Raw genomic sequence first — 13,595 nt, forward strand, 5'->3', positions numbered from 1 at the left:
TTTAACATCAAAATGAATTTTTTGTTTAAAGGACTCTGATTACAAAAGATATTTGGGGGCGGGATAAGGGGATATTTGTTGTTTTGACACAGTAACTGCGTGGAGCTGTCACACAGTAGCTTTTCAACTGAAATACTCAAGTTTCATAATCTCAGTATTTTAAAATTTTTTTTTCCAGGAGATTCAAATCAAAATGGAAGAAGAACAAGTTCTACTTTAGACTCTGATGGAACTTTTAATTCCTATAGGTAGGTGATGAATACATAGATATATAATATTACAAGATATATAATCTTACAGGGTTCTAAAAAATCTGACAAATGTGAAGAATATTGTGGTATGCAATTGTCCTGCAGACTGATTGAGTAATTGAAAATGTAGCATTCTTAGTTCTTGAGTAGATGGACTTATTGTAGATATCTGTCGTTATCCTAGAGTAGGATGATTAGAATGAATGCGTATGTAGTGTTAAGCTTCAATATAATCCATTTTTGTTTTTGTTTTTCCAGTATATCTCTTACAGTACCAAAGGCTTCCTTTGTCTAAGTGTCCTGCTAATACAGAGTGTACTGCTTGTCAGCATCTCAGAGAGTATAAAACATAATCCGTGGTTACATTACGTGCTGTTTGTTAACATCCCATTTGGCTCTTCAGCAAACAGGGCAGTTACATCTCAATTAACAGTTTTTAAAAAGGATACAGCAATTAAGGAAACATGCATCTTATCTAGTTATTTGTTAATATTCTCTTTATAACTTGAATTTGCTTGAGTAAGTGTTTATATATTTTGTATCTTCTTTTTTTTTTTTTTTTTACTAATTTTTGGCCATGGTATTCTATTTATTTATTTATTTATTTATTTATTTATTTATTTATGGTTGTGTTGGGTCTTCGTTTCTGTGGGAGGGCTTTCTCTAGTTGTGGCAAGTGGAGGCCACTCTTCATCGCGGTGCGCGGGCCTCTCACTATCATGGCCTCTCTTGTTGCGGAGCACAGGCTCCAGTCGCGCAGGCTCAGTAGTTGTGGCTCACGGGCCTAGTTGCTCCGCGGCATGTGGGATCTTCCCAGACCAGGGCTGGAACCCGTGTCCCCTGCATTAGCAGGCAGATTCTCAACCACTGTGCCACCAGGGAAGCCCTGTATCTTCTTAACAGGGAAACCTAGGAAGAAGAAAGATTAATGTATTTCCAGTAATATTTGAAAATTCATATACTGAACCAAAGTGATGTAAGAACTAGGTTGTTTTCTTTTGGGGAATAAAAAGTACAGATTGAGTAATAATACATTTTGACATTATAGGTAGCAATGCAGATTCTTGAAGAAGTACTTTAATTGGAGTACATTGTCCTTACGGTTAATAAGTTCTGATACTTCTGTGTGTTGATGCTATAAAATATATGCAAGAACCACTGTACACTTGGAAACTCATTTGAACGTTAAGCTATAATTCCTTCTTTTCTATAATAAATATGGAATTTATGCTTAGAATCTTTATGTTTTTCTTGAATACATATTCTGTATACCTAGCTGGAACTGTGTCATTTGTTTCTTCAGATCCCAGGCAAGCTTTTAACATCTAGAGTAGGGCCTTATATTCAGGAAGCACTTAATAAAAGTGTGGTAATTGTGAAGGTTTTTACAGTTTGTTTATGAATTCCAGAAATGAGGTGGTAATTGAGATGCTTGACATCTTTATTTTATACCAGTTGGGGTCTTTATAAATAATCAGTCATTCAAGTGTCACGGATACTGCAGAAGGCTTATGTTCCCATGGTGTTCTAGAAGCGTATTATCACAGTAGTAAAAGCTCACGTGTTGTCATTATATTTTCTCTGTACCCATCCTACCTTATAAATGTTGGAGTTCTCCAGAACCTTCTTTTAGTGCTGAAGTGTAATATAAAGTTTGGAATTTGACATATTAAATAATAGGTAGAATCCTCTATCTGAACATGTTGATCACACCAAAAAAAAAAAAAAAAAAAAAGATGACTATAAAAGATATTTATTTATTTATTTATGGCCATGCTGCACAGCTTACAGGATTTCAGTTCCCCGACCAGGGATTGAACCTGGGCCACAGCAGTGAAAGTGCAGAATGCTGACCACTAGACCACCAGGGAACTCTCTATAAAAGATATTTAAATAAATACTCATGTTTGTCATGTAACTGAGGAATGCTAAGATGATAATATGTGTGCAATCCATGGTGGAAATATCAGTATTAGATATAAATACAGTTTAAAAAAATCCAAGACACAAGGAAAATAAAGATGTATTTCAAAGGCAGGAAAACCCATATGTATATGTCAATTTCATTGGTGAATTATACTTCATAACTACATTTGTAGTTAGCTAATTATAGTAACTAATGGACAGCAAGTTAAGAGAAATGTGTTAATATGAAGGCACAGTGTTATCTGGTAGTTTATTTTGTTCTTGAGTAGTTTGAAGATTAAAGTATCTTAGTATTATTGAATGATAATTGTACTTTGAAAATGAACTCCTAATGCAACTTTGCACAGTAAATACTAATATTGTTAACTAATATAGTTTTAATCAATGCCTGTCAGTGTTGTAATGTTAGGATATTAATTTATTGTTGTAATTAAAAAGGCAAGATAAAAAGCTCAGGTAGTACAGTGTATAAAAATGAGCTTTTAATAGTTGGCAGGCCAGTGCTGTTATTAAATAGTATTATAGTATTTAAGGTGTGAAATGAATATTTTTCTACTGAGTAGGCAATAGCTCTTACAATATAATGAGCTTACTTGTGAATTTGACACTTGGGTTAAATGCAGAATTCATAGAAGCACAGCTCTAGGGTATATTTTCATATCAGGTTAACTGATAAAACCTAGGAATTGTTGCAGAATCACACTAAAATGGCAACAGAATTTTCAATAAAATTTACTTTTGAAAATGCAAATTATTTTTCCATTACTATCGGAGCTCTTTTAAAGCAAGTAGAAATAGGTTATTAGAAAAATGTGGATGTTCCAACCATCAAATATCTTTAGCCTAACAAGTCTACCTTTGTGTTTTAAACCACCTCAGAAATGCTGACCTTTCTTCGCAGATAATTCTGGCTGTCAACCTAGTACTAGGATACTCAAGCTATATATGCTGTGTCTTGGGATAATGATTAGCTCTAATTTTTTATCTATAGAATGGACATTATAATGTCTGACCTGCTTCCTTCTCACAACTGTTTTAAAGATCGAGATAGGACTGTATAAGATAAAGCCTTTTGAAAATCTAAATGCAAAGCCATGCATTAATATTATTAATTCTTTGTGCTTACCTCACGTGAACTGGCAACTTTGCTGCCTTAGTGTTCACTTAACCTTCCACGTGTGTACCCTTTTATAGCATGTGCCAAGGTTTTATTAACTTTCCAATTCAGTCTTGAATTGGTCACCTAAGTCTATATTCTTTCCATTATTTGTTTATATTATTGTGGTCTTAAATGGTCAGTTATAGGAGGGCACAGTCTCTTTTTTTGTTGTTGTTTTGTTTTTTGTTTATTAATAATATCTAAACATAGTGAGTTGGTTCGTATCCTGACTCCAAATGGAGACTTTGGACAAGTCTTAGGCTCAGTTTCCTCACCTTGCATGTGGGGATGATAAAACACATTTGTTACAAGGAGTTGATGGGCTAATGTTGTGTGGCAAATGCTGAATCAACGTTAGCTGCTTTTATCTTCCAGTGCATGCCATCCTCATCACTGTCATCACTGTTAGTCTTCGGGCGTTGTAGAATATTTTTACAGTGCGCTAATGTGGAGACACCAAAAGGAAGATTTAAAAACAAATGTCTTACCGGAAAATAACTTTTGTTTTTTAGCAGAAGGGAGGCTAAGAACAAGCTTAACCTGAGGCTTGATACTCTGTCTCTGCTGTATATTCGAGGTTGCCTTTGCATAGCACATTTGTACACATAGTATTTGTACAAATAGTAGAGAAATAGTAGGAAAGATGTACACGTAGTGGAGATAAGAGGAAGATGTTTTATTATGAGTATAATAAGTTCAGAGGCGGATTTTTGGAATTTTGACAAAGTTTGAAATTTACAATCAATGGACCGTATCTATAGCTTTATGTGCCTAAGGCTCATAGATTTGTTTTTCAGAGGCTAGGAGGTTTCACTTTGGATTTGTGTCTCTTGTGGTTTGCTTCATTGATTCAGATAGAGTACAGCTGCATTTAACTCCAGTATGATGATTATATGGTGCCTGGGTAATAGCTAGATCTTGTTTTGGAAGTTTCTGTTAAAATTTAATTGTTTATCTCCCAACTAATTTGCAGGTGATGTGGTAAAATGGAAAGATTAGAAGAACTGAGAAGATATTACTGGTTTATGCAGTATACCTTGTGCTTTTTAAAGACTAGTGTTAATGTTTTCTGTTAGATTAAATGAGCTTTCTCTGTTTCTTATTTCACCATTAAAACTGAGACCCTTTCAAACCGAGGGTATGAAAGCAGAGAAGTAGTTTGCCAATGAGCAGTTTGCAGTAGATGTTTAACTTAGTGACTGTAGCACAGGGCCACATGGTAGGAGCGTTCTCTCCCCATCCCCCCTCCTCTTCCCAAGGGCAGCTGACCTTCTCCTCTCCAAAGAGGCGAGCCCCTTGCCAGCACATATGACTACAGACTATTACATTAATCTGTTTAGCTGTAGTACCAGCTGCTTGCATGTTTTTAATTATCTTATTAGATGGTATAACAGTGACCTATGAAATAAATTGAAGGTGAGCATTTAAAAATTTTCCCTTTTTTACCCTATGTTTTTAAATATCTTGATTGATCAAATTATGATATTCTGCAAAAGTTCATTGGAAGTCTGTATGGTTTTTTGAGTCAGTGTAAAGCTTTTAAAAGTATAATGTTATAATTACCAGTATAAAAATAACTTCATTTTTACCTCATTTTTGAAAGAGTTAGGCTGTGTTTATGTAGCCACAAATTCATGTTAAAATCTGTTGCTTTAAGAGTCAATTTAGAGAAAACTCAGACCAGTTATTTTGAGTTTCTCTGGGAAACTCAAAATATTGCTTAAATTTCAGACAACATCTTCGCATTGTATAAATGGCATAGGATGGAAAAGAAATCATTTTAGATTATTTTAAAATAACTTTGTGTATTTAACTCTGATTTTCTAGATTCTGTGTATTCAGTGGTAAATCATCTTAGCTGACCCTAATTATTTTTACAATTTAATTTCATATGATACCCTTTTTGAGTGTATTTTCCCAAGCTGTGCCATTAGTAAAAATGTATTATCTTCTGGATTTTGACAATTGGATAATTTTCAAATAATACCTTAAATGAAATGCTGACTCCAAGAGACAGTTCAAAACAATAACGACCAGTGATTGTTCAGTTAGTTATGAGTCATAGCCGATCAACAAAACTTGTAATGATTTAGTCAGAAACCCTGATGTTGAATTAAAAAACATAGGTAGTTGAATGCAAAAAAGAATTGCAAAATACTTATGTGTGTCTTTTGAATTAGCAAATCCTACAGCTGGCATAACGGGGTGACTTGAGCCTTGAAAAATGTGTAGTCCTTGCATAAAGACTATAAACTACACACTGGTTTTTTTTTAACTAAGAAATATTCATTCTTTTTGGCTTCATAGTTTTTTCCCTCTAAAGAAGGACCAAGTTTCATATTTCAAAAGAACTTTTGTTGAAGAAATAAGGGAAAAATTTCCCCTTTATATATTTTATTTTCTTTTTAAGGAAAGAAAATAAAAAGCCACTTGGCGCTAAAGTACTGATGGCATTATTTATTGATATATATATATATATATATATATATATATATATATATATATATATATATATAAACGTCTTTATTGGAGTATAATTGCTTTACAATGGTGTGTTAGTTTCTGCTTTATAACAAAGTGAATCAGCTATACGTATACATATATCCCTATATCTCCTCCCTCTTGCATCTCCCTCCCACCTTCCCTATCCCACCCCTCTAGGTGGTCACAAAGCACCAAGCTGATCTCCCTGTGCTATGCGGCTGCTTCCCACTAGCTATCTGTTTTACATTTGGTAGTGTATATATGTCCATGCCACTCTTTCAGTTTGCCCCAGCTTACCCTTCCCCCTCCCCGTGTCCTCAAGTCCATTCTCTGTGTCTGCGTCTTTATTCCTGTCCTGCCCCTACGTTCATTAGAACCAATTTTATTTTTTAGATTCCATATATATGTGTTAGCATATGGTATTTGTTTTTCTCTTATTTCTTGATATTGATCAGAGCTTCCACAGTTGCCTCCCTTTCTCAGTATGGTGTATTTGTAGCCCACAGAGTCAAAGGCTGTTTAAGTTGGTTAAAAGTTTTAAAAAAATTATAGTTGGTTTAGCTTTTTGAATTTAAAAGTTGTCTTTTTCTGAATAAGGAAGGAAACCATTAATTTGAACTTTCTTTAGTCAGTGAGGAAATTTTTAAAATTAGGCTTCAAGTTTTATCACAAAGACGTTTATGTATCCTATTTACATGTAATTAATAATTTGGGAGGATGTGGGAAATATCCTTATATCATTTGCATTTATTGTTGGTATATTACCTTCCTCCTCACCCCGATTTGTATGTAAGAGGGTCATATGTCTCTTGAAATGACAATGAAGCAGTGATTCAAAATATTAGAGATAATAGGGCAAAAGCATACTTTGGATTTAAAATCAGAAATCTAGGTTCTGGTTATACTCTTAGAATGATATAAATTTGTTAATCTGTTATTTTTAGGAATATGGAATTATAGAAACAATTTAATTATTGAAAGTTATACTGTATTAGTTTGTTTGGGCTGCTATAACAAAATACCAGAGACTAGGTAGCTTATAAACAACAGAAATTTACTTCTCACAATTTAGAGGCTGGGAAGTTCAAGATTAAGATGCTGGTAGATTTGGTGTTTGATGGAGCCCACTTCTGGGTTCATAGATGGAGTCTTTTCACTGCATTCTCACTTGGCTATAGGGGCAAGAAAGATCTCTGGGAGCCTCTTTTGTAAAGGTATTAATTCCATTCATTAGGGCTCAGCCCTGATGACTTAATCACCTCCGAAAGGCCCCACCCCCAAACACTGTCACATTGGGTGTCAGGATTCAGAACATGAATCTGTGGGGGCCACATTCAGTCCATAACCCATACTAAAGATAATCAAGATCAAAGTGAATTCCCCATCCCACTCCTTCTCCACCCACTCATCTTAAGTTCCTGAGGCCTTGCCTTTTAAATTATTTTTCCAGGACATAGCTTAGTAAATAGTTGAAAGAGGAGCACCTAGAATTAGGGTTTCTTTCCTGATTCTTAGAAGGTTGCTTTCCTCACTTTGATGTGTTGCCTGTATTTTGTTGAGAATCTGTATAATTATATGACACTGACTCTTTAAGTTCTTAAGAATAAATACATAATTTAGGGAAACAGTTTAGAAAAAATACACAGATAGAAATAAGACAGAATAAAGTTTACATCTTAGCTCCAGCATTTACTGACTGTGTGATCTTAGGCAAGGTAATTAACTTCCCTGATTCCTAATTACTTCATTTGTGAAGCTGGACTATTAACAACTCCTATATCACAGAGTTGTAGAGGGCATACCTACAAATGTGTAGAACTGCTGGACCAGTCACCTAACACATAGTGAGTAACAATACTAGTTTCTTTCTTTTTTCTCTCTTTTGTAAAACTTCCTTTAAGTTTTAATCAACTTTTTCACCTAACAAAGTTGGCCTTCATCTCAGAAAAGTATTTTAAATTTACTCATTTTATTTATTTTTGGCTGCTTTGGGTCTTCGTTGCTGCGCGCAGGCTTTCTCTAGTTGCAGCGAGCGGGGGCTACTCTTTGTTGTGGGGCATGGGCTCTAGGCACGCGGGCTTCAGTAGTTGTGGCACACAGGCTCAGTAGCTGTGGCACACGGGCTTAGTTGCTCCTTGGCATGTGGGATCTTCTTGGACCAGGGATAGAACCCGTGTCCCCTGCCTTGGCAGGCGGATTCTTAACCACTGCGCCACCAGGGAAGTATTTTAAAATTGTATATAGTTTTAAAGTGGCAATAAATTTCTGATGTTTGATTTGGTGGACAATTTATAAGTCTCAAAGATAAAGTTTAAGGGTGAAATTTACATAGAATATTTTAATAAAATTAGTATTTAATATTTGTCTCTTTTCTATATCAGATTACCTTGCCTTTTGAGGGAAAGTGGCAGTGGTTAATAATCCTATTTTTTCATTTATTATTAATCCAGAGCATTCAAAAGTGCTTTTCTGACATTTGTTTATATATATATAAACAAATATATATATATATATATATAAACATCCATTTCCATTCCGGCATATGGAAAAACCCAAACAAACTTTTTGGCCAACCCAAATATATATGAAAGTTTGTTGTTGTTCATCATGAGACCTAACATATCTTCATTCATTCTGCAGATCGTTATTCTGCACCCATTCATTACAGGCCAGCCAGTGTGCTAGACAAAGATTAAAACAAAGACCCTGCTCTTGGTGCACTCGTGATCTAGGAGGGGAGACAGACATGGAAGCAGCTAGCATACACCAGGACTGGTGTCATCGTGGGGGCATTTCACCAAGAACTAGGGGAATACCAGACGGGCTAGTTAATATTGAGGGTGGGTTGTGGTTGGGAGACAGGATATGTTTGCTAGGCAAAGTAGATGAACAGGAGTTTTCCGTGAGGTGAACGATATGAACAAAGACATTCTTCATTTTCTACTCCAGCAATGCATTCTTTGGGGGTTTGGGGCACTCAGAATGGGTAGATTCGGTTGGCCTTGTATTTGTCAGTGACGAACTCATACAACATGGGTATTTACATATAACTGTTTCATTGTGGTGACATTGTTACTTTGCAGGAACTGCTATTTTGACAGTAGATTTCAGTGTATCATAGATGTTTGACATATCTAAATCAGTGATCAAAAATTTTAACTGGGAGTTGAAAATGTGAATCTTTAAATTGCACAAAATTATATGAAATAATTGATAATGTTACAATTGAGTGTGAATGTTATGTGCCTAGAAATAAGGGAGAAATCAATAAACCAGCTATGGAATAAAATTAACCTGGTAATGAGAGGATATTTGAAAATTAAAAAGATGTCCTAGTATCATCTGAACATATGGACCTAGTTTTCATTCCATGATTTTCTGAGATAGATATAGAAGTAGTTTAGTCTGGTTGACATATTCTCAAGGAGTTTCAAAGATTGTATTTCCAGCTACTTGTTCAGATTAGAAAAGTAATTTGGATGACATGACCAAGTCTCTGAACCCATCTGAAGCAAAGTACAATAGTTGCACACCATCTCTTAACTCTCAATCCAATCTTTAACATGCTTCTAGATCTTAAAGCTTCCTTGAGTGGTCGAGCCCCACTGTCACTGAATCAGGCACAGAGCTCTGGTTGTTTGGATTTTGTTCGGTTCGCAAGAATAAATTTATAATCTCCAAAGTAACTCCTGTTGTTTGCTTGCCCGCCCCTCCTCCACTCCACCACAGGGCCACCCCCAGAGCCTGAGTCTCTCCTTTGTGTTCTGACCTCATTTTTTCCCACCTGAGAGATCTGGGACAGGGTGGCGGGAGTAGGATAAATAAATAAAGCCAGAGTGGTCTGTTTGGCATTTTGAACACTGCTCCCACCCCTGTTTCTCCTGCTGCCCCCTGAGCTGCTGATGGAGGCTGCTCCCTAGAGAAGGAACCCATTTTCCTGCCTCTGTGTCTCTAGGTGCCATTCCTAAGTATAGTATCTTTAAAAGTTCTGTAGAAAAAATGAAAATTTGCTTCCGGTGCTGATTTTCAATCTTATAGTAGCATTCCACGCAACAACTTTACGAAAACATCCCGCTCGTTCATTATAATGATATCTGTGGTCATATAATTAATTGTTTCGTGGCATCCATTTGGGAATATCTGAATTATCACGTGTATGAATTAACAGAACAGCAAATAAAGTAACAAGAAGTCTTTTATGAAGTCAGGACTAGATTTGGGTTCTTTTGAAGTACATGAACTTTCAAATAACATAAAATTTCAGCAGTGGAGAATATGTCTGCATATTAACAGAGGATTTTTTATGAAGCATAATTTAATTTGGGCAAGGAGGTCGTGAGAAAACCACTCATCTTCCACTGTGATGTGGAGCAGCTGTTTTACAAAATCGGTGAGAGAAGTACTGCTCCCACTGGTGTTCAGGCCTGCGTGGGAAGCAGCGTACGGTCTGGAACCAGGTCTACACACCCTGATCCCTTCACTTCAGTGTCTTCCCAGTGTCTAGTGCTGAGAAAAGGGGTCTCCCCTCTTCTCTTTGTAGATGCAGTAACATATCAGCTATTTAGAGGTCAAATGTCTAATATCTTCACCCACAGAGGATGTAATCAGAAAGTTAGAAATGGGGAAAATGTTAAAATAGCCGAAGAGTTTGTTTATTGAGGTAGATTTAGTCCCAGGAAAGCCCTTCCAGTTCTTAAAGTGCTTCCACTTACCTAATTTCTCTTTTTTTTTTTTTCTTGAAAAAGCCTGATATAGTTTATGTTATTGAAATAGGCTAGAATGGGTGACAGTTCAAAGTTTACTTTGTTGTCTTGGTTTTAAAAAAGAAAAAGTGAGCAAGTGACAGGGGTGCAGATTTAGGATTTCTGAAAGCTAACATATCATTTTACGAATCGATAGCTGATTGCCTGAAAACGATGGCCATGAGAGAAATGCCGCTAAAAACAGAATGGAAAACTCCAAAAGCCAAGCAGTGTGGAGTTATTTAAGGTAGAAGCAAATAGCCCATGCATTTCCCAAATGTATATCACATCTGGAGAAAAACTCCTTTAAGTTTTAGAAATGTTTTGGTACTCTCAACATTTTTGAGTTGAGAAAATGGCATACATTGGCCTTTCATCATGCTGGGTAAATTAGGTATTCAAGCATGGATTTTTAAAATCAGTGCATTTTTTTTTCTTTTTAACTATAAATGAGTGATGTTTTCTAGTCACCCTGGGGTTGGGGGTATTTCCTTATTTTTCCAGGGGCCCATGTAAAGTTGTTTTCCCAGGTAACGTTAGTCTAACAAATTATAAAGTACACATTGACCTTGAACTAAAGTTTATTTGATCATGTGGCCCGTTGATCTTCATTTAAAATTACCATTTCCTGGATCTTTGAGCCAGTCTCTTGCCAAGTATGGTTATAATATGCTCATGGTCCAAATCTCAGGTCTGATTCTTTCCAGTATCGATCATTTTTGGTAACTTATAGATGTACCACTGTCATCACTAAAGATCTGCTTTTCTAACTTTTATGTGTGTGAGTGTGTGTGTGTATGTGTGAGTGTGCGTGACTGTGTGTGGGAGTGTTGTGTGTGTGTGAGTGTGTGTGTGTTGTGTGTGCTGTGTGTTAGCGTGTGTGTGTGTGTGTGAGCGTGTGTGTTAGCGTGTGTGTGTGCGTGTGTGTGTGTGAGTGTGTGTTGTGTGAGTGAAGAGGGAGGTGGGAGGAAGCAGGAGGCAGAGAGTGGTGATGGAGACAGAAACACAGTGAGAGCCAGTGAGCTAAGAGACGAAAAAGAAAAAAAGAAAAAAAAAACTTGTACATGTATATCTGATTTTACTTAGAGTGAATTTTATGCTGTGTTACCTCTCTCATAGAATCATCTTGATTTTTTAACCACTTGTATAGTCTAGCTTTTAATGTATTTCTGTCTTCTTTCCCCAGGGACACTGTATGAGTAGGTATCATGTGCATATTTATCTTTACATCTCTTGAACCTTTTTAGTTGTTACTTTAAAAGGGAATGTATATATGAATGGTTTATCATCCAAAAACAGTTTCACTGTCCGATATAGGAACCACTAGTGACATGGGGCTAAGTTTAGGTTTAAATTAATTAAAATAAGACAATAAACAACTGTCGATTAGTTGCACTAGCCATATTTCACCTGTTCAGTAGCCACGTGTGAGTACTGATTACCATATTGGATGGTCAGATAGAGGACATTTCTGTCATCTCAGGAAGTTCTATTGCATAGTGCTGGTCATCAAGTGAATGATGGATTCAGTTAAAATATAATCCACTTAAATCTTTTTAAGAGAAAACATTTATTTCAAAAGTACATGTATTTCTATATGTGTGATTCCCTACCAGTCAACCCAGTCTTGGAAAACATGGTTTAAGAAACAGGATTGACTTTTAATTAGGCCATCAGATTTTGGGAAATAAATACTTTCTTCTAAATGACTAGAAAATAATTTGTTTTCAATTCTGTAAGTATTTCCATTGCAGTATTGTTTACATCATAGACTGTGTGGTAAATTCTTTATCATATAGAAAATAAGATATCAAGTCCATGCTGGTTATCACCAATAGCAAGGAAAACAAGGGCGGGACAGGGGGCCCAAGAAGGTGGAGGGAGGTCTGCACCGAGGTGTCTCGAAGAAAGGGATTTCCCCTACTTGTTAATTATGTAAGAAACATCAGTAAACCATGGAATAGAAAACATTCATTTCAGACAACTTCGTAGCGATTGTCTGGAACAGGTCCTTTTCTCACCTCATTTCTATATGTTTGATCCTTTGATTAGTAATATGACTTTTATTATGTGCTTAATTTTTTATAACCTCGTGACACAGCTTTTCTTACTTCTTTTCTAAAAGTACATTTGTTGAGTACTTTTAATATGATCCTGAATTTAGAAGCTCTTAAACACTGTATTTTGAAGAAAATAATACATTTTTTTTTAAAAAAAGATGATTATATCTGGCAGTCCAAAACTGTTGCTGACTCAGTTGTATCCACCTTGTGAATATTGACGTGGAGGCTCAAGATTTCTCAATTCACAGTTAAATCCAAACCCGAATCAAAACATCATTGTAAATTAATTTTAACAAACCACCACATGCTGAACTATCAGTTGCCTTTGTTTCAATGATACCTCATCACATGAGAACGTTTTTCACCTAGAAATATGAAGAAATCCATTTTAGGCTTGGGAGTAATTGTGAGTTGTTTTTGTTTTTATATGTATTTATATATGTATAAGTAATATGCCCTGATGTTTCATTATGGAGGGAAAAAAAAAAGCTTTAAATAAAAGTAAGTTTTTTTAAATTCCTGATATAGGAAGCAAAAAAGCCAGTACAGTTTCTAATTGCCTTTTAGAGTCTCTGAGTTCCCTCATTACCTGTGATTTAAGCTAAAAATGAGGTAATTATAGATAACATCAGTGTTTATCTGGTTGATCTTGGCACCTGCAGTCCTAATGTTGTAGCTTACCCAGATCTGGTGCCACACTTTATAGTCTGATGCTGGCATACCTAATTTACACTTCTCCTGTTTCCTTTGATTTTTAAGTTAGATGTTCCTTGTTCTATTTCAATAGTATTTTAAAAACCACCCCTTTAAAATGGTATAAAGGCACATACTCCTCTATGTGGAATATTGGAATCATGGTACAGCCCTTTCATTAAGAGAAATCTTTCCCTGATTCATTTCTATACAGATTAAAAAATGTACTGTGTCCTTTCTCCCTTTGCATTTGATAAAGCAAATATGATCGTAATTA

The 13,595-nt window shown here is 35.7% G+C and overlaps 1 protein-coding gene across 1 annotated transcript in view; it reads left to right on the top strand.

Annotated features, from left to right (window-relative positions):
* TBC1D5 (TBC1 domain family member 5) overlaps positions 1–13,595 on the top strand; it is a 535,061-nt gene that overhangs the window by 261,954 nt on the left and 259,512 nt on the right. The window contains exon 5 of the mRNA XM_068545866.1: positions 179–248. Coding sequence (XP_068401967.1) covers positions 179–248 — 70 coding nt within the window. The remainder of the gene's footprint in view (positions 1–178; positions 249–13,595) is intronic.

This window comes from Eschrichtius robustus, chromosome 6 (genome assembly GCF_028021215.1).
Source record: "Eschrichtius robustus isolate mEscRob2 chromosome 6, mEscRob2.pri, whole genome shotgun sequence".
Taxonomy (NCBI): Eukaryota; Metazoa; Chordata; class Mammalia; order Artiodactyla; family Eschrichtiidae; genus Eschrichtius; species Eschrichtius robustus.